The 20,868-nt window shown below is 36.4% G+C and overlaps 5 protein-coding genes across 10 annotated transcripts; 4 read left to right on the forward strand and 1 right to left on the reverse strand.

The window, feature by feature from the left end:
* Positions 1 to 883: 883 nt before the first annotated feature.
* Positions 884 to 1,874, forward strand: LOC117628496 (gibberellin-regulated protein 6). Its single transcript, XM_034360970.1, has 4 exons — positions 884 to 1,085; positions 1,174 to 1,212; positions 1,312 to 1,345; positions 1,461 to 1,874. Exons 1-4 carry the CDS (start codon positions 1,017 to 1,019, stop codon positions 1,640 to 1,642), a joined length of 324 nt encoding a protein of 107 aa, XP_034216861.1. The 5' UTR covers positions 884 to 1,016; the 3' UTR covers positions 1,643 to 1,874.
* Positions 1,875 to 2,755: 881 nt separating this feature from the next.
* Positions 2,756 to 6,257, forward strand: LOC117629252 (probable arabinosyltransferase ARAD1). The gene is made up of 3 exons (XM_034361785.1): positions 2,756 to 3,185; positions 3,422 to 4,858; positions 5,513 to 6,257. Exons 2-3 carry the CDS (start codon positions 3,881 to 3,883, stop codon positions 6,032 to 6,034), a joined length of 1,500 nt encoding a protein of 499 aa, XP_034217676.1. The 5' UTR covers positions 2,756 to 3,185; positions 3,422 to 3,880; the 3' UTR covers positions 6,035 to 6,257.
* Positions 6,258 to 9,069: 2,812 nt separating this feature from the next.
* Positions 9,070 to 13,290, reverse strand: LOC117627414. 6 transcript variants are annotated; one of them, XM_034359506.1, is made up of 8 exons: positions 13,186 to 13,290; positions 11,926 to 12,221; positions 11,491 to 11,562; positions 11,034 to 11,101; positions 10,625 to 10,781; positions 10,140 to 10,223; positions 9,969 to 10,058; positions 9,070 to 9,525 (listed from the first exon to the last, which is right to left on the reverse strand). In XM_034359506.1, exons 2-8 carry the CDS (start codon positions 12,199 to 12,201, stop codon positions 9,403 to 9,405), a joined length of 870 nt encoding a protein of 289 aa, XP_034215397.1. In that variant the 5' UTR covers positions 12,202 to 12,221; positions 13,186 to 13,290; the 3' UTR covers positions 9,070 to 9,402. The 6 variants fall into 6 exon arrangements, with proteins under 6 accessions (XP_034215397.1, XP_034215401.1, XP_034215398.1 ...); XM_034359510.1 differs by lacking the exon at positions 13,186 to 13,290 and adding an exon at positions 12,991 to 13,170; XM_034359507.1 differs by lacking the exon at positions 13,186 to 13,290 and adding an exon at positions 12,431 to 12,779.
* A 1,856-nt stretch (positions 13,291 to 15,146) lies between these two features.
* On the forward strand, positions 15,147 to 17,087 carry LOC117627407 (protein EMBRYO DEFECTIVE 514). The gene is made up of 2 exons (XM_034359495.1): positions 15,147 to 15,577; positions 16,547 to 17,087. The coding sequence occupies exons 1-2, from the start codon at positions 15,212 to 15,214 to the stop codon at positions 16,859 to 16,861; spliced, it is 681 nt and encodes a 226-aa protein (XP_034215386.1). The 5' UTR covers positions 15,147 to 15,211; the 3' UTR covers positions 16,862 to 17,087.
* Positions 17,088 to 18,947: 1,860 nt separating this feature from the next.
* LOC117629120 (protein RKD2-like) lies at positions 18,948 to 20,282 on the forward strand. Its single transcript, XM_034361627.1, has 4 exons — positions 18,948 to 19,051; positions 19,149 to 19,315; positions 19,425 to 19,837; positions 19,944 to 20,282. Exons 1-4 carry the CDS (start codon positions 18,948 to 18,950, stop codon positions 20,280 to 20,282), a joined length of 1,023 nt encoding a protein of 340 aa, XP_034217518.1.
* The last annotated feature ends 586 nt before the right edge of the window (positions 20,283 to 20,868 follow it).

Below are 20,868 nucleotides of genomic sequence, written 5' to 3' on the forward strand. Positions count from 1 at the left end.
CCATATTTAAAAAGGACGAAGTGGCCGAGTGTACAACTTACATTATAACTGATTGAAGGAAACATGACATCTCACCAGACGCAAAGAAAGAGCATTTATATGATTATGGGAGGGATCAAAAAATGATAGGGGCGCACAAGCAGACAGTCCAAAAAGTCTAGTGGGGCCCACCTTTGGGCCTAACTTACAACGGGGCCTGCATTGCCCCTGACCTGATCTTTGAGGCCCAATCTCATCACCACGCCCATCCACCATGAGACGAAAAAAAACACAAAATAAAAAACAAACACAAGTAGACAGGAAGGGATGGATTTTGAATCTTACAGCGCATTGTGCGTACTGGCGGTGTCGTTTTGGGTAAAGTCATGTGCTCGTTTCAGATAAGGTCACGTATAATCACATGGCTCCCAATCTCAATCACAATCACAATCACAATCACAAACTCCTCCTCCTCCTCCTCCTGCTGTGGAAATGTGGGCCCGGACCCACCCCATTCAATTATTAGGTTAGGTCCCCTACCTCCCCTTTAATTTTTTTCCCAGCCCCAATCTGGCATGCACTTTGCCACACCAGATTATTCTCACACCACCTACCCTCAGATCTTGCCACGTCACCAATCTTCCATCTTATTCCCTGCTCGCTCTGTTTTTGTGGACCACCTACACTACAGTTGATGACATTCCCATGTTACTTACTGCATTTTTGAGAAATTACCTGCAAGCCTTTCCAAAAATTATCATAAAGTATATACTAGATAATAAAAAATTTGTTTCAAATCAAATAAAAAATAATGAACTTCGGAATTTTCTTTGTTTTCTGAACATGGACAATTTTGGAATATGAGTAACATTGATAAAACCAGGTACTTTAATATTTGTATTTTTGTATAAAATAAGGTAATCATACAATTCAATTCATGGCAAAGAGATCTATATAAAGCCAATGCTTACACTGCATTCTAAATCAAGCCCCACAACTCCTTCCATCCTTGTTTTGTTTCTCCTTCCAAAGAGGCAATGGCCATGGCTAAGCTTGTCTGCTTTCTTCTTCTAGCTCTCCTTGGGATTTCCATGGTTGCAACACAGGTGACCATTTGAAACCCTAATCTCAACTGCACTATTTCTTACTCAATTGCTCTCTCTTATTTTTCTTTTTTTCTTCCAATGTTTGCAGGTTAATGCAAAACAAGAAACCCAGTATCACTTGGACAGTGTAAGTTGTTCCTATTTTTAATGAAGCACGATTTGATAATTTTGCAGTCTGCATTATGGCTAAAATGGTCATTTTCTGCATTTTTTTTTCTTTCTCCAGGGAAGGTATGGTCCTGGGAGTCTAAAGAGCTACCGTAAGTACCATAACTAGAACATCCCTCCCATTTTCTTGCCTAAAATGAAGATTAATTAATTTTCTGCCCTTAATAAATGATGTGTTTTTAATTAAGCTCACAATTGAATTACCAGAATGCCCATCACAATGCACAAGGAGATGTAGCCAGACACAGTACCACAAGCCATGCATGTTCTTCTGCCAAAAATGCTGTGCTAAGTGTCTCTGTGTTCCTCCTGGTTCCTATGGCAACAAAGCTGTGTGCCCTTGCTACAACAACTGGAAGACCCAGCAAGGAGGACCCAAATGCCCTTGAGCAACCAATTTTGTTTGGTTTCTTCTCCTTAAGAGAGCTACCAAAAATAATCAATATTTAAGCACAATTTTATAAAGCATTTCTTCTTCTCTAGGTCATAAAGTTCACTGACCTGTTGAGAATATTAATTTAATGGTAGTCCATTCCTTTGGGATATATGGTTTTATAACACCCCCAAATGAGAGCGTTGACAGAATTTATGTTTTAATTGTATTAATAAAATGAGATTATTCTATGTTCTCCATTGCAAACTAGTGGTCTTCGGTTCGAACTCACATAGTACTATTAGTGTGTGTGTATGTGTGTGAAACTCTCTCTCCCTGTAGTTTAGACCATCACTTGAAGTTTGAAAAAAGAAACTAGCAACAAAAGATAAACATCAAAACTTTAAAGGGAAGAAAAAAGAATACTATAGTTGCATTGCCCCTTCACACAATGTGTTCATCAAGCTTCAATTTCTTACTTGGGATTTTCTAATGGAAGACTACCTTCTAAGTAAGAAATATTCGGCTCTGTTTTTGACTCTTGAAAAGTGTTTTAAGTTAAGTGGGTTGTTCAAAGTTGAACTTTCGGCTAAGCCCAAGACTTTCCTCCTAATTAAAAAGTCTCTTTACTTCGATGCAAATTTCCTCAACCATTTTGATTGGTGAGAAATGATTTTTATCAAATTCTTCATAAGAATTGCACATCACACTGTCATACGGTTGATTTCAATATTGAAAGAAGGCTTTTTGGACCATTCATAAGGTTAATTAAAACAATTACTATAGTAGTTGTTTTTCTTTTTCTTTTATCATAAAAATTCCTTTTTTAACTTCTTATTAAAATCAATGTTGCACCAAAGGAACGCCATTTTGGTTCGAAGTTTTATGAATCCTAGATGTATATGTTATTTTTGGTAAGACGATAACATTTGGTAACTATATTTGACAATTGTAAGGGATGCAAATCATTTATCAAACTTAACATACCTTATTAGGCAAGCAACTGAAGTTAATTTTGGGAGTGTAATGAGTAGGAGGATAGGGGGATATATTGTAATAAATTACATTTTTTATTGGTTTCCTCAATAAAATCAGCTTATTTCAACCATATTTTTCGCAACGTTTTCTGAGCCAACAGAAAAAAGCCAGGTTTTTTGCAATGCAATCTGGCTGAATACTTGATAATTTGACGAGTGTGTTGATCAAAGCAATGAGCATGAAAACCTTATTAATAGCCATGAGGACGAGCGCATCATAGCAAGGCTCAAAAATCAAAATGACGCGAGAAAGGTTCATAAAGTCATGAGCTTTCTGTTCTCCATCGCATGAACAACCAAAAGGATTAGTATAAAGTTTTTTATTTGTTATTTTTATTTAGTTTTATGATAATCAAATGCCGTAGCCCACAGGACAGGTTAAGAAATTTATAATAAAATATTAATGGACTTTGTTCAAAGGCCCTCTGTGTATTAGAAAAGCCTCCAACTTGGTCCCTTTGAAGCCTGAAAATATATTAGTAAATTTGCATGCCATGAAGTTTCAGAATCCCAGTTCATCAGGTACGCTCTTTTTTCTACTTCTAATCGACCCATTTCATGAAAGCATAACTCTTTGAAAACCCAGATGAGAAATTTCTCATTTTTGTTTGTTCATGCTCCTTTTTAGTTTTTCTTTTTCTTTTTTCACTTTTTGCGGCAAATTTTCATGTAGCTCAGCTGCTCAAGAATCCAAATAATGCGTTCTAGTAATCAGCTGCAAGAAGTACTCTACTTAAGTGTTTATTCAATCTCTGCAGATTTATCACTTGCTTTTGCTCAGTTGCTCTGGCGATGATTTCAAGAGAGAGGCTCGTGGATTTTTCAGAAACTCAAGGTTTTGTGTGCAGTAAGTTCACAGATTATCCATGGCCTTGAGAAAATAGAAAGCTTTCTCCTTGAATTGATGGTTGTTGTTTTCGTTAGAGATAAATAGTGTGGCAACCTGTTTTGAAAGAATTACAAAATTTAGGCTTCCTATTCAAGATGGGCGTCTCTCTGTCCATGTTTCTGGAAGCAAGCTGCTCTGTTAAGAGGCTGAATTGATGGGCATTGCCTTGTTTTTCCATTTTCCTTCTGGACAATTGATGGGGATTAATGTTTCAGAGCAATAAGATGGTTTTTGATCTCTAGGAGAAGTAACATAGATTGCATACCTTCTTTTTGTTCAATTGCAGTTGTTATCTTGTTCAACTTGAAAAACTCGGTAAATTTCATCAATGTCAGAAAAGAGTAGGCTTCCCTCAAAATTTCTTTTCTACTTGATAACAGTTTCTGTGTTCCTTTTAATCCTTTCTTCTGTCTTCCTACTTCAATTTAGTAAAACTTCTTTTACACCCAGTTCAGTGTTTAAGCTTATTCTTGTTAATGGCACATCAGTGTACTTTGAGCCCCTTGTAAAAAGTAGGCAGAAACAGCTTCCTTTCCTGTCCTCTGAGGTTTCCCGAGTTGATGCTATAAGATCCTCAAAAACAAGTGAATTGGCCTGTCAAGTTTCCAATTCAAGCAAGAAATTGGGATCTTTAAGGAAAATGAAAACTATGGCCTGTGATTCAACTCAGGCACTCTTGAGGGTGTTCATGTATGAGTTGCCTCCTGAATTTCACTTTGGGCTTTTGGGTTGGAAGGGAAAGGAGAATCAGACATGGCCAAATGTCAGTATCCCAAGTCGCATCCCACCTTACCCAGGTGGCCTGAATTTACAGCACAGTATCGAATACTGGCTCACCCTTGATCTTCTGGCCTCAAATATCCCAACTGTGGTCAGACCTTGCACGGTAGTTAGGGTGCACAATTCAAGCGAAGCAGATGTTATTTTTGTGCCATTCTTCGCATCTCTGAGTTACAACAGGCATTCCAAGCTCCATGGAAAGGAGAAAGTCAGTGTCAACAAGATGTTGCAGAACAAATTGGTGCAGTTTTTGAAAGGTCGGGATGAATGGAAAAGAAAGGGTGGGAAGGATCATTTGATAGTTGCTCACCATCCAAATAGCATGTTGGATGCAAGAAGGAAATTGGGCTCTGCCATGTTTGTGCTTGCAGATTTTGGAAGATACCCAGCTGAAATAGCAAATCTTGAGAAGGATGTAATTGCTCCTTACAGACATGTGGTGATGACTGTAGACAGCAGCAAATCAGCCTCATTTGAGGAACGTCCTATACTATTATATTTCCGAGGAGCCATATACAGAAAAGATGTATGTATGTTTTTTTCTTCTTTTACCTCTTGTCATGAATTATATAGTCTTTTATATTCAATTTGTTTTCAATTGGTGATAAGATGCATGATGAAATTTGTTTTGATTAGCTCATATTACCCGGAATTTGATAGTGGAATGAGTTGTCTGGAAAAGGGCTATCTCATATAAAGGAGCAAACAAGTCATTTCATTATAGGGTATACTAGTGATTTGCCCCCTGAACTTGTGCCTCACTTTCAATTTACCCCTTATCCTTTTTTTTATATATAGAAAATTAAGGATATGAACTTCTTTTTTTGGCCAATTTCCCCCCTCCGTCTAAATGCATAAATTAGTCCTTTGATGCAGGGCAGTCTCCAAAACTGATTGCTAATTTGATATGCTAATATATCCTTACTCCAATGAAGCAACAAAGTGTTTGAATTATGACTGACATGATCCATTTCATAATCATATCATTTATTCTGAATTCTGATGCGCTCTTCTCATTATTGCCGGCTCTTGTTTCCAAAAGGCAGGTTTTTTTTTTTTTTTTTTTTTGGCCGAGCTTCCCTTCTTCCTTTACATCATACACTATTGTTTTAGCAATAATCAGTTTTAGAATTTCCAGATAACATGTTATTAAAGTAATCTTTACTTTGAATTCATCCAGGGAGGAGTAATTCGCCAGGAATTGTATTATATTCTCAAAGATGAGAAAGATGTACACTTCACTTTTGGTAGTGTTCAAGGAAATGGTATTAACAAGGCAAGCCAAGGGATGGCCTCATCAAAGTTTTGCCTCAATATTGCTGGTGATACCCCTTCCTCAAATCGCCTATTTGATGCTATTGCTAGTCATTGTGTCCCTGTGATTATTAGTGATGAGATTGAGCTACCATTTGAAGAGGTCTTAGACTACTCAGAGTTTTGCATATTTGTTCACGCGTCTGATGCTGTTAAGAAGGGTTACCTACTGAATCTTCTTCAAGGAATCAAGCAAGACAAGTGGATCAAGATGTGGGAAAGGTTGAAGGAAATTGTACATCAATTCGAATATCAGTATCCATCCCAGCCTGGTGATGCCGTTGATATGATTTGGCAAGCAGTTTCTCATAAAATATCCTCTATACAGCTTAAATTTCACAGAAAGAAGAGATATGACAGGTCAACTTCTGGTATAATAACGAAATAACAGTCACCATTTGAAATGCGAGTCACTAAGATCTCATGACCTTGCACCCCAGGGGAAACATGAAAGTTTTGCTGAAGGTGGCATATAAGAGACATAGACTAGTTGAGAAGATATCTGTAAGGGATTTTGTCTTTGACAATATATATCCGTTCCCATTGGTTATGTTGATCTACTTTGTAGATAGATAATAATTTTCAATCAAATTATTTATTTTTGAATTTTAGAGTGTAGAACTAGTTCTATTTTTGTTGTTACTATATGTGAAACTTTGATTGTATTGCACGTGAGAATGTGAAGGTGAAAAATGTCTCACTAGTGTGGTTGCAAATCAAACTGGAACCTAGTTTTAGAGAAATGACAACCTTCAACCTCATGGATTGAATTTTTATAAATGCTTTATTATAATTATTTTCCTTTTACTTGAGCATGCATGGAAGAGCTCAACAAATAAATGAGGATGCAAAGACAGCAGCAACATGACCTGTGAAACACTCAAAGTTGTGGCTATAAAATGCAAAATCACAAACATAGAATTATAGCAGTCCTTTCTTTTATAGAGAAAATTCAGAAAATGCATGTAGTCTGTGAGTGCCAGCATCATCATTCTCAAAGTATTCGGCTATTGGTTAGGACCTATGTTTATACAATAGAGATGATGCTAGCTCAATGATTGGTTTTTCAGCTGCATTTCTTCCGCTCAACAACAAAAACTTTCGACTAAAACAAACGAAAATATATAATTCTAACCAACCAACTTTGAGAATCTATAAAGGAAGAGGATGCCCACCACCCTGTTGAACCCTTTTGTATTAGTTACAGCACAGCTGCTTCTTTTGCAAGAAAAAACTTAGTTGCCTTCTTCTCCCCATAGGAAGCTGCATCAGCATGTCAACATCTGTTGTGAATCGGGTCTGATCCTTTTCGAACTTTTCTCTTGTTTGATTGATTTGGATCAAATGTCATTGAAGGTGCAGGCGCCAAACTCAGCTTCGCTTGCAAATCCTCTACAGCGACAGCCTTAACAAGATGCAAACTTTTAAGAAATGACATGTGCCCTTTGTCCCATCTGAGAGCCAAATCCATGCTTCTTAAGCCAGAAACCTTTTCTGGCTGGAGAGCTAAAAACCCAATACAGACAAAAAGAACAGCACTCCTATAAGCCAAAAAACCCATGCTTTTAATGCTTGTGCTCTGCAAAATGAAGAAGTATGTATGTGTAGGAGGTATCTGTGTTTCAAGCAATGATAAGAGAATGAGTAGTGTGCCTGAAACTTTGTTCCTCCCTGTGGTTCATTTCCTGTAAGAATAAGCCAAGGGTATGTCTTTTATGGGATTTGGAAGGCTAAAAGCATAAAGCACAAAGAGGCCCCAGAAGGCCAGAATATGTAGGGAAGTTTTAGATTCACCTCAATCATAAGCCTGCTATAGAAGCAATATAAGGCTGTTTTAGAAGACTCTGACAGGTTTGAATGAAAAGTTAAGTTGGAACACTATCCTTGGGAAGCCAAGTATCTTTTTTCTCAATCGGTTTCCCTACATCTCTCCATCATCTGCATTGCTCTTTTTTACCAAACAAGGACCAGTTTTGGTCTCTTGAATACTTTTCCAACTTGCCACATCATCTGCCCATGCTGATGTGTACATTTACCATGCTGATGAGTCTGATGTGTAGAATTATGAGAACTTGGTGAAGAAATCCCAAAGGCATATGCTAAATGCTTTGCATATGTGGCTCAAGCCAACCTACAGAGGTGAGATGAAATGCAATCATTGAAAAGAATTCCACTCTGGAGGTTTTGAGTTATAAAACATCACAAAGCAATAACATCAATAAGCATTAAACAAGGATCAGGCAGTTCCAAATTTGGATAGCTAATGTAGCAGAAAAGCCATCAAAAGTAGAGATGTTGGAGTAATGGTGGGGAATGGTAATCCCTTCCACCAAAAAATACAAAAACCAAAAAAACCCAAATAACCAACCAACCAACCAACGCTACCAATAGCTTTATACACCAAACACTTGCTTTAAGCTAAACTAGCTTTAGAATTCCAAGCTCTTCTCTCCATGCAGCAAAAATCAGAGTCTTGGTTTCTTGTGCTAAATGGAATTCCTTTATGCTTTTCTTTGCTCTCTCTTTGGATTGCCCAGTCCTTAAACCCCCATTCAAAGCTTCAAAGGAAACGCATTTTGGGCTTGCATATCTGCCCTCTTCTTCTTTTTTTGTTCTTTATATATATCTCGTTTATCCATGAAGACCATCTTTCTCTCTCTCTCTCTCTCATTTCCTTTTTTTGTTTCTGTTCTTTTCATTTTCAAGAACTACAAGCCTTGAACAAAAGCTCTTTGCTCAAAATAAAAACCAAAAGAAAACTATTGTAAAAGGCAATCACCAGTAGAGTTTAAATTGAGACAAGCCAAAGGCAGGTCTTGAGGAGGACGTGGACTGGTCATGGTCCAAGCTGGACATAAGCTAAGATACTCCAATATCATGGATCTCTGCTTTGAGAGCTGTATTAAAGTAAAAGAATTGAATGGAACGTTTGCTTTCCAAATCATCCTTCACCATCACATTTAACTTTAACAACTCCAACACAGGGTGATAGGGTGACAGGGTTTCTTGAACTATCACACAAAGGCATGTCATCAATTAGAAAACCAATGGCTCACGCTTCAAGAAATCAATGGTGTGATGCATTTGAATTTAAGGCCTGAAAGCACAAAACATCAAATTTCAAGTAGACTGGCTTCAACATTAGCTTCCGTGATGATTTTATTCAATTTGTATGATAGCATTGTGTCACCAACCAGCAAAGTGCAAATAGCTACACAGATCAGAGCATTGCCAAGAGCAAAGCAAACTAGCCGGTGGTGGAGACTCGTCTTTGTTTAGATTGGGACTTCAAAACGGAAAATGAAACTACAGGAAATAAGAAGAAAAGGAAGGCTGATACATGATGCATGTAAAGTTGATGCTTGGCCAGAAGTTACAGTACATGATCATCAGGATGAGAAAGCGAAAAAAAGATAATGAATAAATAGCAGGCAACTGAAGAAATACATTCAAGATAGTTTGCAAATATAATCTGTGAACAATAGCTCTTTCGACACTGGTTTATCATGCAGCAGAACTGCTGCTGTGAGAACCAAGATTATGTACAAAACATGAGAAAGAGATTAGTAAAGAAAATAGTGAACTTGTACGAGTATTTAAAATAATTCGATTACAGATACATGACAATCAGAAAGCTACAGCCTTCCGATTTTCCTCTACTGCTAATAGCATAAACAGAAACAATACACTCAGATTTCCAGCTGCAATGTATCCTCTTCGCCAAAATAGTACATGCCAGAATTGAGGAACACCGTATTATTGAATTGGCTCCTGATGGGGAGTCACTGCAGGTCCTGGAGCTATTGTGAACTGCAAGCCCCGGCGTTGCCCTGCCTGCAGCATAAATGCAACCTCAGTTGCCGCAAGTGCTGCTGCCTCCTGGCTCAACAGTAAGATACAAACAAATTAGCATGTAACCTTTTTTTTAAAAAAAAAGGTATGCATTTTACCAACTAACATCAACAACCAACAAGTCATTCTAGATGGTAAGCATAAATGTGCTACTCCGAATCAGATGCACCAACACAGATAAAGAAAAAGAAAAGTGAAGCCCCATCTTCTAGGTAAACATATAGACAATATCCTTGGCAAAACAGTTCTTCAAAAAGACAATTAAAAAAATTCAGCATTCAACCATCTTCCAAGAGCAGAAAGCTTCTAGTAAATGGCAAACAAAAGTTGGTTGCAACATGATTCCTACATTCTTTTTGTGGAATATAAGAAGCATGCCAAATAGCAGGTGTTATCTCGTCTCATTAAGAAAATATAAGGAAAAAAATGATTCTTGGGTTCCTCCAAAACAGCAGAACCCAGGAACTAACCTGTCTTTGCCTTCGACGTTGTAATATGCTGATGGCCCAAGCCATAATGTAGCATGGGAGAAGAAAACCAGCGGCCCGGAGCAAGAACAGCTGTTAACAATAGATCACTAGTTAGATGGAGCAAGAATCTGAAATGTTATGAGACACATCCAACATCCACGTGCCACTTACAGAAAAGAAGGTTGAAGCATCATCATCATCCCCATCTCCATTGGGGAGGGTCAAAGCATGCCTCAAGAGGAGGAGAGCCATTAACTGCCAAGGAACAAGAGAGAAGGATTGACATTAAATTTTCTTATTCAACTGAGAGCAGACCATGCCAAGGTATTAAACTGGGAATGTACATAGGCAACAAGTTGCAGGGCCCAGAAAAGCATCTGCAACTAGTTACACCAATTCAGAATGACCAGAGAAAAAGGTATTGAGAAATAAAGAAGTAAATAAAAGATAAAGTTAATGATAGAGATTTTGTTAAAGCTGGAAAACGTGGGAAAAAAACATTGAGCTAGGTTTTGCTCATTGTCTGATAGACCCATAAACTAAAATCATAAAGAAAATGAGAAGAAAATATGTCATTCCTACATGCCCTACTATTAAATCTTATAGAAAAAAAATATAATTCCAACACATTATAAATGGCCTTTGCTAAGGCTTACAATTAGAGCAGCAGAGCGGCAAAAAGCTGCTCCACTAGCATTTGTATCAGCATACTCATCATATTCAGCCTCTAGAAAGTGACGTTCAGCCGCTGCCATTGCTAATAGTCGAGGATCACGCAAATCCAAAGGGGTACCAGAGATTGTCCAACCCTCACTGTCAGGCAAATCCAAGAAGCAAAACAACAAAACAACAAAACAGATAAGGGTCTTAAATACAACCTGTACAACATAACCTGACAAAATAGTAATACAAAGAGAACGATGGGCCTTCAGTGCTCAATATAATTAGAACAAATAGACATTCTCACATCTATCCAGATGTTAATTTTAAAGATAAAAAGATAAAAATAATTTCCTCAATAACAACATGAACCAGGTTGCAAAGCATATGTCAATTTAAACTTGCCTGATGTCAATTGTGGTATCTTCAGACTGAGGCGGAGGTGGTGGGGCAGTATAACCAGGTTGGTATGGCTGTACATCCAAGAAACTTTGCATGAAAATTCACACAATGACTTTGCACTTGTGAGTGGATGAAATTCATATTAACCAATTGAAATGATCAAGAGGTTACCAGAAAATGCTCACATGATTTAATATATCACATGGATGCATCATTATAGTTAATTGATTTTAAAACCAAATATCTTCTCATGATGCAACATTGCATTTCATACTTCCCAAAACAGAAAAGGCATGTTTATGATGGCTTCTAAACGAAGAGAAGTTGCTTGCTTATATGAATATAAGGAACATCTTTAATAATTATTAATCTCAAATATATAAATGAATCTAGCAGATTCTCCACCGAAAACAATCATGAAACATGGCAATTGCAGATGCAAGGGATTCTAGAAACTTACCTGATGACAAATTTCACAAGTTATATCTCCCTTCTCATTGCACCATCGCTGGACACATTTTCTATGAGCAAACTGAATTGTAAAAAGAGAGAAAGAAATCATTGGCTTTGCCTTTAAATTCATAATATAGTCTAACAAGACACTGCAATTGCTTCACATATATGAGACTAGGAGAATAATATTGGCTTGCAGTAAAAGATTCATACAAAGATAGTGGGTAGTGAAAAAGAAAAAGAAAAAGAAAATAGAAAGAAGAAAACAGAAAGCTAAGATCTCTCAACAAAACCACATAACCAAACCGCAAATAAAAAGGAATCAGCAGCACATGTCATGATATAACTTCAAGCCTATGAAGCTAATTTGAGCATAATAGCGGAGACGAACTACAGGGGTAGAAAATAATCTCTGAACTAAACATCAAGAAATCAGACATACTTTTAAGCTGCCACTGCAAGCACAGGGGACTTCCAAATTCTTAACGCTATCTTCTTCCTGGCAAATGCGACATTCAACCGTCTGAATCAGTGGCTCTTCTTCTTCAGATACAACCTTCTCCCCTACCCCCTTAACATCAATGGCGCAAGTGGGTAGCTCAGCCGATTGGGAGCATGAACCCTCTGAAGAAGATCCTGGGGCCTCATTCCCTTGCAGTGATTGCAAGCTTTCAGGTTTTGTGAAGCGGTCAACGCACAACACCAGGTGATCACCCATTCTTACTCAAATTAAAGCTCCTGCATCAACAATATAGAAAGAAAATTCATCAACACAAAACAATCTCCTTTAAAATTCAATAAAATGCACTAGTCAAATTTAAAGTTGTGAAATGTACAGATAGTGATTCTGGGTTTCGTGATCAGGAAAAACAATGAAATAGTCCTGCATATAAGTGCAGGAAAATACAAAATTGGATCTTAAATCCAAATTCTTTCAATATCTGGACCTAAAAGGAATGGCGAGGAGTTGACCCAGATTTAAGGTTTTAATTGGACTTCTCTACTATCTTCCTCAGTTATACAAGCAGAAAGCAAAGCTTCAGAATTTCTATAACAGCTCCAATTTGAAGTTCCACTCAAAAGGTTCGAATTTCAAAATTGGCTTTCCCTTTTCTTTAACCACCTTTAGGTCACAAAGGAGCTCCTAAACTACAACAAAAAGGCATATAACCAAACATTAAAGCTTTAAAATTTCCCAAACTACCCTGCATTCAAGCCATTTCAACTGCGTGTTTGGATGCTAAGAACAAGAAGGCCAAAGAAAAACTAAAGAAATCAAGGGCCTAACATTATATACAATTGAACCGATATGTCATATGATCAGTGCTTCACTGGCTCCAGCTAATTTACCCCGTATAACCTAAACAATAAGAAAACCAAGAAAACAGAATCTCCTCCGGTCTGAGCTACCAAACAAAACTCCTGTACTTGCCGAACCCCAAACTAAATCCCCAACCTTTCCCTAACCAAACCCATAAATTGACACCAAAATTTGACAAAAACTTACCAATACGATCAATCGGTGATACAAAACCCTAAAAGAACAAAAATTCACACCCACGATCGAAATGTAAGAACTCTATGATTTTCTACACCTAAAAATGAAGCATTTGCAGCAGAAATGCATTACGCAAATTGATAAAACAAATTTAGGAGAGAGAAAAATACACAAAATCAGGAAAAGAACAAGAAAGAAAAGTACCTGGAAAAGACCTAGAATTTGAGCTTTAGAACTCTGAAATTGTTCTCTTGTGAAAAAGTCTTTTAACCTTTGCCTTTCCACCAAACGGATTTTAATTTGATTCAATTTGAAGGCATCAGGTTCGGATTGGACGAGCCTAGTTATACTAGGCTCGGTAACGCCCGTCCATACCTATGAGAGATCGTCTGTGTTTTCTGTACCAAATGGAGAGTATTAGTTGAATCAAGACCATTGAAACGCTCATGACCGTACGTAGACGGTCCAGATCGAATGATTTGATTTAGCGCGTGTTTTAACAGTAGCGGTCTTTAACGGACGTCAGAATGTCCGAGGGTCATTGGTTCGTTTGGATTGGTGACTGCATATGTAATGTAATAATAGTTTCGATTCTAACGGTGATCCAATAGGCTTATGCCACCTCATGAAAACAATTTGTTCAAGTATATATTATTTTTGATATATATATATATTAAAATTGGTAGGGTCAGAAAGGAAAAATTATTTTGTGTAATTTGTGATATCTAGTCTCAAACACTACAACCAATCTTATTTTATTAGCATTTTTATTGCTTGCAAAATTGAGTATTTAAAATCCAAGTGGTGCCCCATTGAACAGTTGATGAACATGTGAATTGACTCTCCTAGAAGCACCATTCACTTGACCTTGCCCATGTTCAAAGAAGTGTCCAAGTCTTGTGCCTACCACGGCCCTTTACTTTTTCTTGTCACTTCCAATCTCGTACCTACATAGCAAGATTAAAACATTAAAATTCGGCTTTTGATAAAACAATGCATCGATACGTCGGACGTATTGCGTAATTGGACAATGCCTAGTGCAACAACCTATGTGTGAATAAATTATTTGTTTTGTCAAAACAATAAATTTCAATAAAATATTTAAGAGAAAATTTTCGAACCGAATATTAAATGAAAATATCAAAGAAGGTGAAAAAAAATAAGAAAGTTACTCTTTTCTTATTTGTTAAACTGTTAGTATATGCAAAGGTTTGCAGGGCAAAAACAAAACAAAAAGATGAAGGGGGTTTGTTGGAAGGGTGTCTTTTGGTAGAGTGGTTTTAATTAGTTGGTAAATCATTGATTTCATTGTAATCAAGGAACATGGAAGAAACTTATATGTTTGGCAACCATGAAAAGTTGTTCAAGTCACTTCGCATCAAAGGTAAGGTTTAAAGTAAATCCCGCAATTACTTGTAGACTAAATGCATTCGGTAGATAATTTTATACTCAAGACTTAGACCTAAAAGGTATTAGGTTTTAAAAAGATGAAAATATAGATTTGCGCCAGTTAGCTAAGTAAACATTTTCGTCCATTTGCACCAAAGTTCGATTCTCATCCTCGTACGTTAGAGTAGTTTAAAATATCACTTTGTAAAACATCGATAATTAATTTGATATCTACTAGCATGTGCCAATTGGTTTTCTTTTTTATTTTATTATTTTATTTTTAGAATTAAGAAAAGATAACATGAGTAGTTATATTCCATAAAAGTAGGACCTATTATCTGAATTTGTTTTTAATATGAAAAAAAAGTAAATTTACCATATTATCATTATTTAATTAATAATTTCAATTATTAATGTTTGAATTCTGGTATTTTGAATGTTTCACTATTATCTGTTTTTTGCTTTTTATATATATATATATATAAAGCAAGATAAATTCCCGTGCAAAAGTGATATATATCACGATTCCTTTTTTAATTTCTATTATCACGCCATATGAATACTAACAAATAAATATTTATACATCCCAAGCAATGATGATTATTTATTTATTTATTATTATTATTTTTTACAGAAACATAATAATCCCCCTATTACCAAAACACTAATATATTCATTTTTTTAATGAGAAAAAGGGAAAGATAATAAAATAACCGGATTCGGAACCGAAAAGAAAACCCGTTTCTTAATCAAAAAAGAAAAAAAAGAAAACCCGTTATAGATATATAAGGAGGCCCAAAACCTAGGGTTTAGCCTCACAAGCATACACAGATATACGATCATGGCAGAGAAGACAGTCTCTGAACTCGCCGAAACCAACTCGGAAACCGCCGCCGCTGCCGAGGACATGGAACTAGAAGCCTCAGAGCCCGCCCCGGCCGAAAAACCCGATGAGGGCACTGACGGCGAGGCTGAGGCGAACGCGAAACGGCTCAGGGATGAGGAGGGGAGTGAAGGAAACGACGCCGTGGCGAAGAAGACGAAGGTGGAAAAGTCGCCGGAAGAGGAGCGGTTGGAGAAGTTGGGGGAAGGAAAAGAGTCGGGTCGGGTCAGCCTGGGCCCGAAGAGTTTCGGGTCGTCGGTGGAGATGTTTGACTACTTCTACAGGTTGCTTCATTATTGGCCGACTGATCTCAGTGTTAATAAGGTACCCAAAGAAAGCTATTTATTTGCTCTTGATCCTCTATGCACTGTTTGCTTGTGCTGAAAGTTGTATGGAATTCAGATAGAATAAAAATCGGAACTTTTTCTCAATACATAACTGTATAATTAGCGTTATAATATGGTGTCCCGTGGTTGTGGTGAATGTGGTTATGAGAATTTTGGTTTGGCTTGTGTCTTCTCCCGTTTGGTCGATCATGAACTGTTGGAAAGAAAACAAAAGGCAAAGAGTTTTCTTTTCTCAAAGTCTGAGACTTTTGCGGTTTTGGTAAATATTAATTGGTTGAAAATTGTTTTTTTGTTTTAATTTAATCAGTGAAGTTGGAGTTATTTGTTTGATCCTGGTGTTTGGCATATATTGATCAAAGGAGTCCTGGTGTTTCTACATTGGGTTTTCTAGAGATGGTATTGTTAATTCATATATTTAAAGATCTTATTTATGTGTGAATTCTCTAAGAATATGGTAGGAAACTCGATGGTGGATAGTTCATGTTCAATTCATTACCTTAAAAGGAGCAAAATTTCATTCCTATGTTAATTGTCTGCCTACTCTCTTATATTTTTATTAGCCTTTGGAGGAATTGGAAGGGGAGAGTATAGGTATGTTGCATGAGAATATACCCAAAAAAAATAAAAATTTGAAAGTTTCCCAATATCTGAAGATAGTTGCATTAAAAGGAAGATCTAAGTTCACCAGAAAATTCAGCATCCCTAATTTTTACAAAATATCTAGCAACCCTGCTCGATATCCCCTGTTCATAAATTCAATTATATTAAGGCAATGAGATTGGTTTTAGGAATTTTTAACTAGAAAAGAGATTGATTTTAGAAGACTTGTGTAAGTTGGCTGTGATTGTTTCATTCAGTGCTTTCATTTTGAGATTGCTGCTTCCCTGCAATGTTTATCTCTTGTTATTTGATGACATATTTGGCTGAATCTCATGTTATGTTGCAGTATGAACATCTGGTTTTGCTGGACTTGCTTAAGAAGGGTCATGCAGAGCCTGATAAGAAGATTGGTGGAGGGGTCCAGGCTTTCCAAGTTCGAACCCATCCATTGTATAAAAGCAGGTGCTTCTTCCTCATTAGGGAAGATGAAGCTGTTGATGATTTTAGTTTCAGGAAGTGTGTGGATCAGATACTTCCCTTGCCAGAGAACATGAAAGCACACTCCGACGCCAATAAAGCCTTAGGTGGGAAAGGTGGCCGGGGTGGCGGCGGTGGAAGAGGAGGTTGGCGTGGCCGTGGAAGGGGTAAGCCGAGAAACTGAATTGTAGTCTCCAGGTTTTCCTTTGCTGGAGTTTGAGTTTCAGCATAGGGTCAAAGAAGAAAAGTTATGGACCTTGCTTTATATTCCTTCTATTTTATTGAGATAAAACAGTTGTATTATCCAAATTTGATTGATAAGGGTTTCTTCTGGTTTTTTCCATTGCGTTTTATGTACTTGTGCATAAGTAAGAATTCGTTTCATTCTAATGCATATTTAAGGAACATTATAATTTGGGTTAATCGTTTTATTAGTCCCTGAACTTTGAATCGATTTGCATTTGAGTACCTTAATTTTCAAAATGGTTCTTGTGGTCTTATAACTTTAGTTTTGTTTGGACAAATGGTCTTGTCGTCAATTTTATTAACTTTTTCTGTTAAATGCAAGGGCAATATGATATTTTTATATTAAAACAAAAAAAATGAATAAAAAATTATATCTTTAAAAAAAAAAAGATAATCAAATAAAAAACCAACAAAAAAGAAGAAGAAAAATCAAGTTTTGGGGCGTAGAAATCGAGATAGAGAGAGAGAGAGAGTGTTTAATTTTAATAATTTTTTTTTCCATATTTTAATCAATTTTGATACAAAAATATCATTTTGGCCTTGCACTTAACAGAGAAGTTAACAAAATTGACGACATGATCATTTTGTCTTAACGAAACTAAAGTCAAAGGATCACGAGAACCATTTTGAAAATTGAGGTACTCAAATGCAAATCGAGTCTAAATTTAGGGACTAATAAAACAATTAACCCTTATAATTTCCAATTGCAACCAAAAACTTTTAACCAAAATATTGACAGAAGTATTGGTACTGTAAAATGCTATATCACCATTAATTCTTACTCATCATCATCAGCTAAAACTTGGCGTTAAGTAAGAATTATGATTTTTCTGGATTCGCTTGGCTGAGCTTTCTCCATGGAAACCTTATTTGTGGATTCTGCAATGATTAGTACTGTAACTCTTCTCAGTCATTTTCCACCACTTGGAAAAGAATAAATTATTTTATTTTATTTTATTTTATTAAAATAAAAAAACCGTAGCTTCTCAGTCTTTAAAAGACGAAATTATACTATGCATGCCATGGCAATAATTGGCCACCACTCATATACATTAACTAGATTACATGATATAGAAGAATAATTGGTCTGATTATAATTAGCTTAATTAATCAAAATATTTCTAACTGATCATTGATCATTACTTCGTAAATGATTATTTATCAGTACGTTACATGGCATCCATATTAAAACCGAATCCACAATCTCAAAATGAACAACAAAAAAGAAGTGGGCAGAAAATCTTGTGCCACAAAATAATCTCTTTTCAAATTTAAAACTACTTTGTCCCAAAAAAAAAAAAAAAAAAACTTAAAACTACTGCGGCCAGCGAGTACATGTATCATGTATTACTTTTGACTAATTATCAAAATAATATTTACCCAAATTTTATCATGCTTAATATTGATTACGAGGATCAAAAGGATGATTGATACTTTGCTTATACCAAATAAGAAATTATCTTAAAAATCATTACATTTGAGGTCATATTTTCGAATTCTCCCTCTCACAAAATCATTACATTTGAGGCCTTGAGGATGATCCAAACTTCAAAGGGCGAGCGACATGTAATAATTGCAAAAGGTGAACAAATGTGACAAGGAGCGATAATGATTGTGAATTGCTAGTAAGTCCAAGTTTTTTAGTGCCCCATAGTAGATTATATAGATGTATGTAGATGATCCAAACTTGGCAAGGCATGCAGGCTAATGATCAAGAAGAAAAAGGATATAAAATTAATAATTGTGGGAAGGGAGAGAGGAGGTGTGGCGGCGCACGTTCATGTAGGCTCATGATCATGAAGCCCCTCCTAGTAAATGAGATATTATCCTTAATTAATACATCTTGTAACTCTCACTAAGCAATAATTAAGCGCACACAGCCATTTTTATCTGTGTCCCTATATATACCCACTATTGGTCTCTTCTTCTTCCTCATCTCTCTCTCTCTCTCTCTCTCTCTCGCTCTCTCTCTCTCACAAACACAAAACACACATTGATTCGTATGTGAGTGCAATCAAAATCAAATGGGTGGTCATTCACTTATGAGTTGGCTGGCCAACTATGATGTTGTTGAAGACCCATTTTGCTTCACAAACCAAATAGTTCCTCCTCCTATGGATTATTTGAGGTGTGTGTTATTGATTTTCTTTTTCTTTTTCTTTTTTTGCATAAATTTAGCATGCATTGTTCAATATTGTGGATGTTAATTGATCATTGTTTGTTAGTGGAATGAACGGGTATGGTCCATTTGATTGGCAATGCGAATGGACCCTCCCACAAGTACAAGACTCTTTTCTTGATGCTGCTGTTCCTTTCATGGATCAAAGCTGTTTGAATCTTAATCCTCTTTACTCTTCCCTTGATATTCAACCAATCCGAAGTGCGTTTCAAGGTGTGTGATTCTTTGTAAAGCACCATTCAATATGTATATATTTTAATTTTCAGCTTTTTCTGTAGTTAATTTAATTTTTCAACTTATATATTTTATTCTCTGTAAGCAGGTGATGAAATTGTTTTGGGAAATGGAAATGGGGTTTGTAATGATTTGTTCGGTGAATTAATGGAGCCTAGCAATAATCAACAAAAACAAATACAACATCAACCTCCATTGCTGATGTGCAAGAATGAAGAAAATGGCAGTGCTGAGAATGAGTTGGAGGAGGAGACGAAGGTGATTAGTAAAAGGTCTCACCTCAGCACAAGGCTAAGATCATCAAACTCGACGTCGCTCAACTCATCAAAAATGTTGTCGAGGGAAACAATATCAAACTACTTCTACATGCCTATAACTCAGGCAGCCAAGGAACTCAATGTAGGTTTAACCCTTTTGAAGAAAAGGTGTCGAGAGTTGGGGATTCACCGGTGGCCTCACCGGAAGCTGGCCAGCCTCCAAACCCTAATCAGAAACATTCAGGTTGGTTCAATAAAAATAACAACTTTACATATACACCAAAGTTGTAGAAATGACTTTTCACTTATAAACTCATAAATTGGCGTTACATGTATTTATGCGTATGTAGGAGTTGGGAAAGGAGGGGGAGGAGAGTGAGGAGAAGCTTCGAAATGCAATACAGTTGTTGGAGAGGGAGAGGAAGCTGCTGGAGGAAGTGCCCGACATGCAATTGGAGGACAATACCAAGCGATTGAGGCAAGCTTGTTTTAAGGCTAATTACAAGAAGAGAAAGATCATGGGGATGAATAATATGGATCAATCACAATCCTCTTTCATCTGCAGCAACAATGAAATTCATGAATATGCAAGTATTATGGATGATGGTTATGAGGAAGATGAAGAAATCAAGTCTCTTTTATCTGACTCTTTTTCCTCATCAAATTCCAACAACATATGCCTGTTCTAGTTCTTCATTTGGCTGTTTTTTTTTTGTTTTTATTTATTTAAAGTATCTTATTTTCTTATGTTAATTTCTAAAATTTAACTCGTATTATTTGTACTTTTTCTTTTATGATCTACAGAAGCTTAAGAGGCTTTCAAGTTTCAATGAGGCTCAAATAGGTAAATGTATGCGCAACCATGCTGAATGTGCTTCTCCTATCGAGCATTTCCAAGTAGAATTAATATTCAAAAGGTATAACAATTATAAAGAAACCAAAAACTCCCAAAGTATTTACCCCAAATGCATAAAACACACAAAACTACGACTATCAAGTTTAATTTATCAAGTACGAATATATATTATCTACGTACCTTAATTAAGTACCAAGTCTTTGCAAGGAAGGAGATGCCTTCAAGAAGCTCCAAATGCTTAAGATTTTGGTAATGTAGGAACAGGGAATGCATATCTATACTGAAAGAAAGCAAACACAGAGTAAGGAAACTCCATATATTAATCCAACAAAAACATAAGAAAACCAACACATGATAATTACAAAATACACACTAATCTTGAAGCCAATATTCAACATGAGAGTCTCTAGTTGAGAGAG

This window comes from Prunus dulcis, chromosome 5 (genome assembly GCF_902201215.1).
Source record: "Prunus dulcis chromosome 5, ALMONDv2, whole genome shotgun sequence".
In the NCBI taxonomy this organism is placed as follows: Eukaryota; Viridiplantae; Streptophyta; class Magnoliopsida; order Rosales; family Rosaceae; genus Prunus; species Prunus dulcis.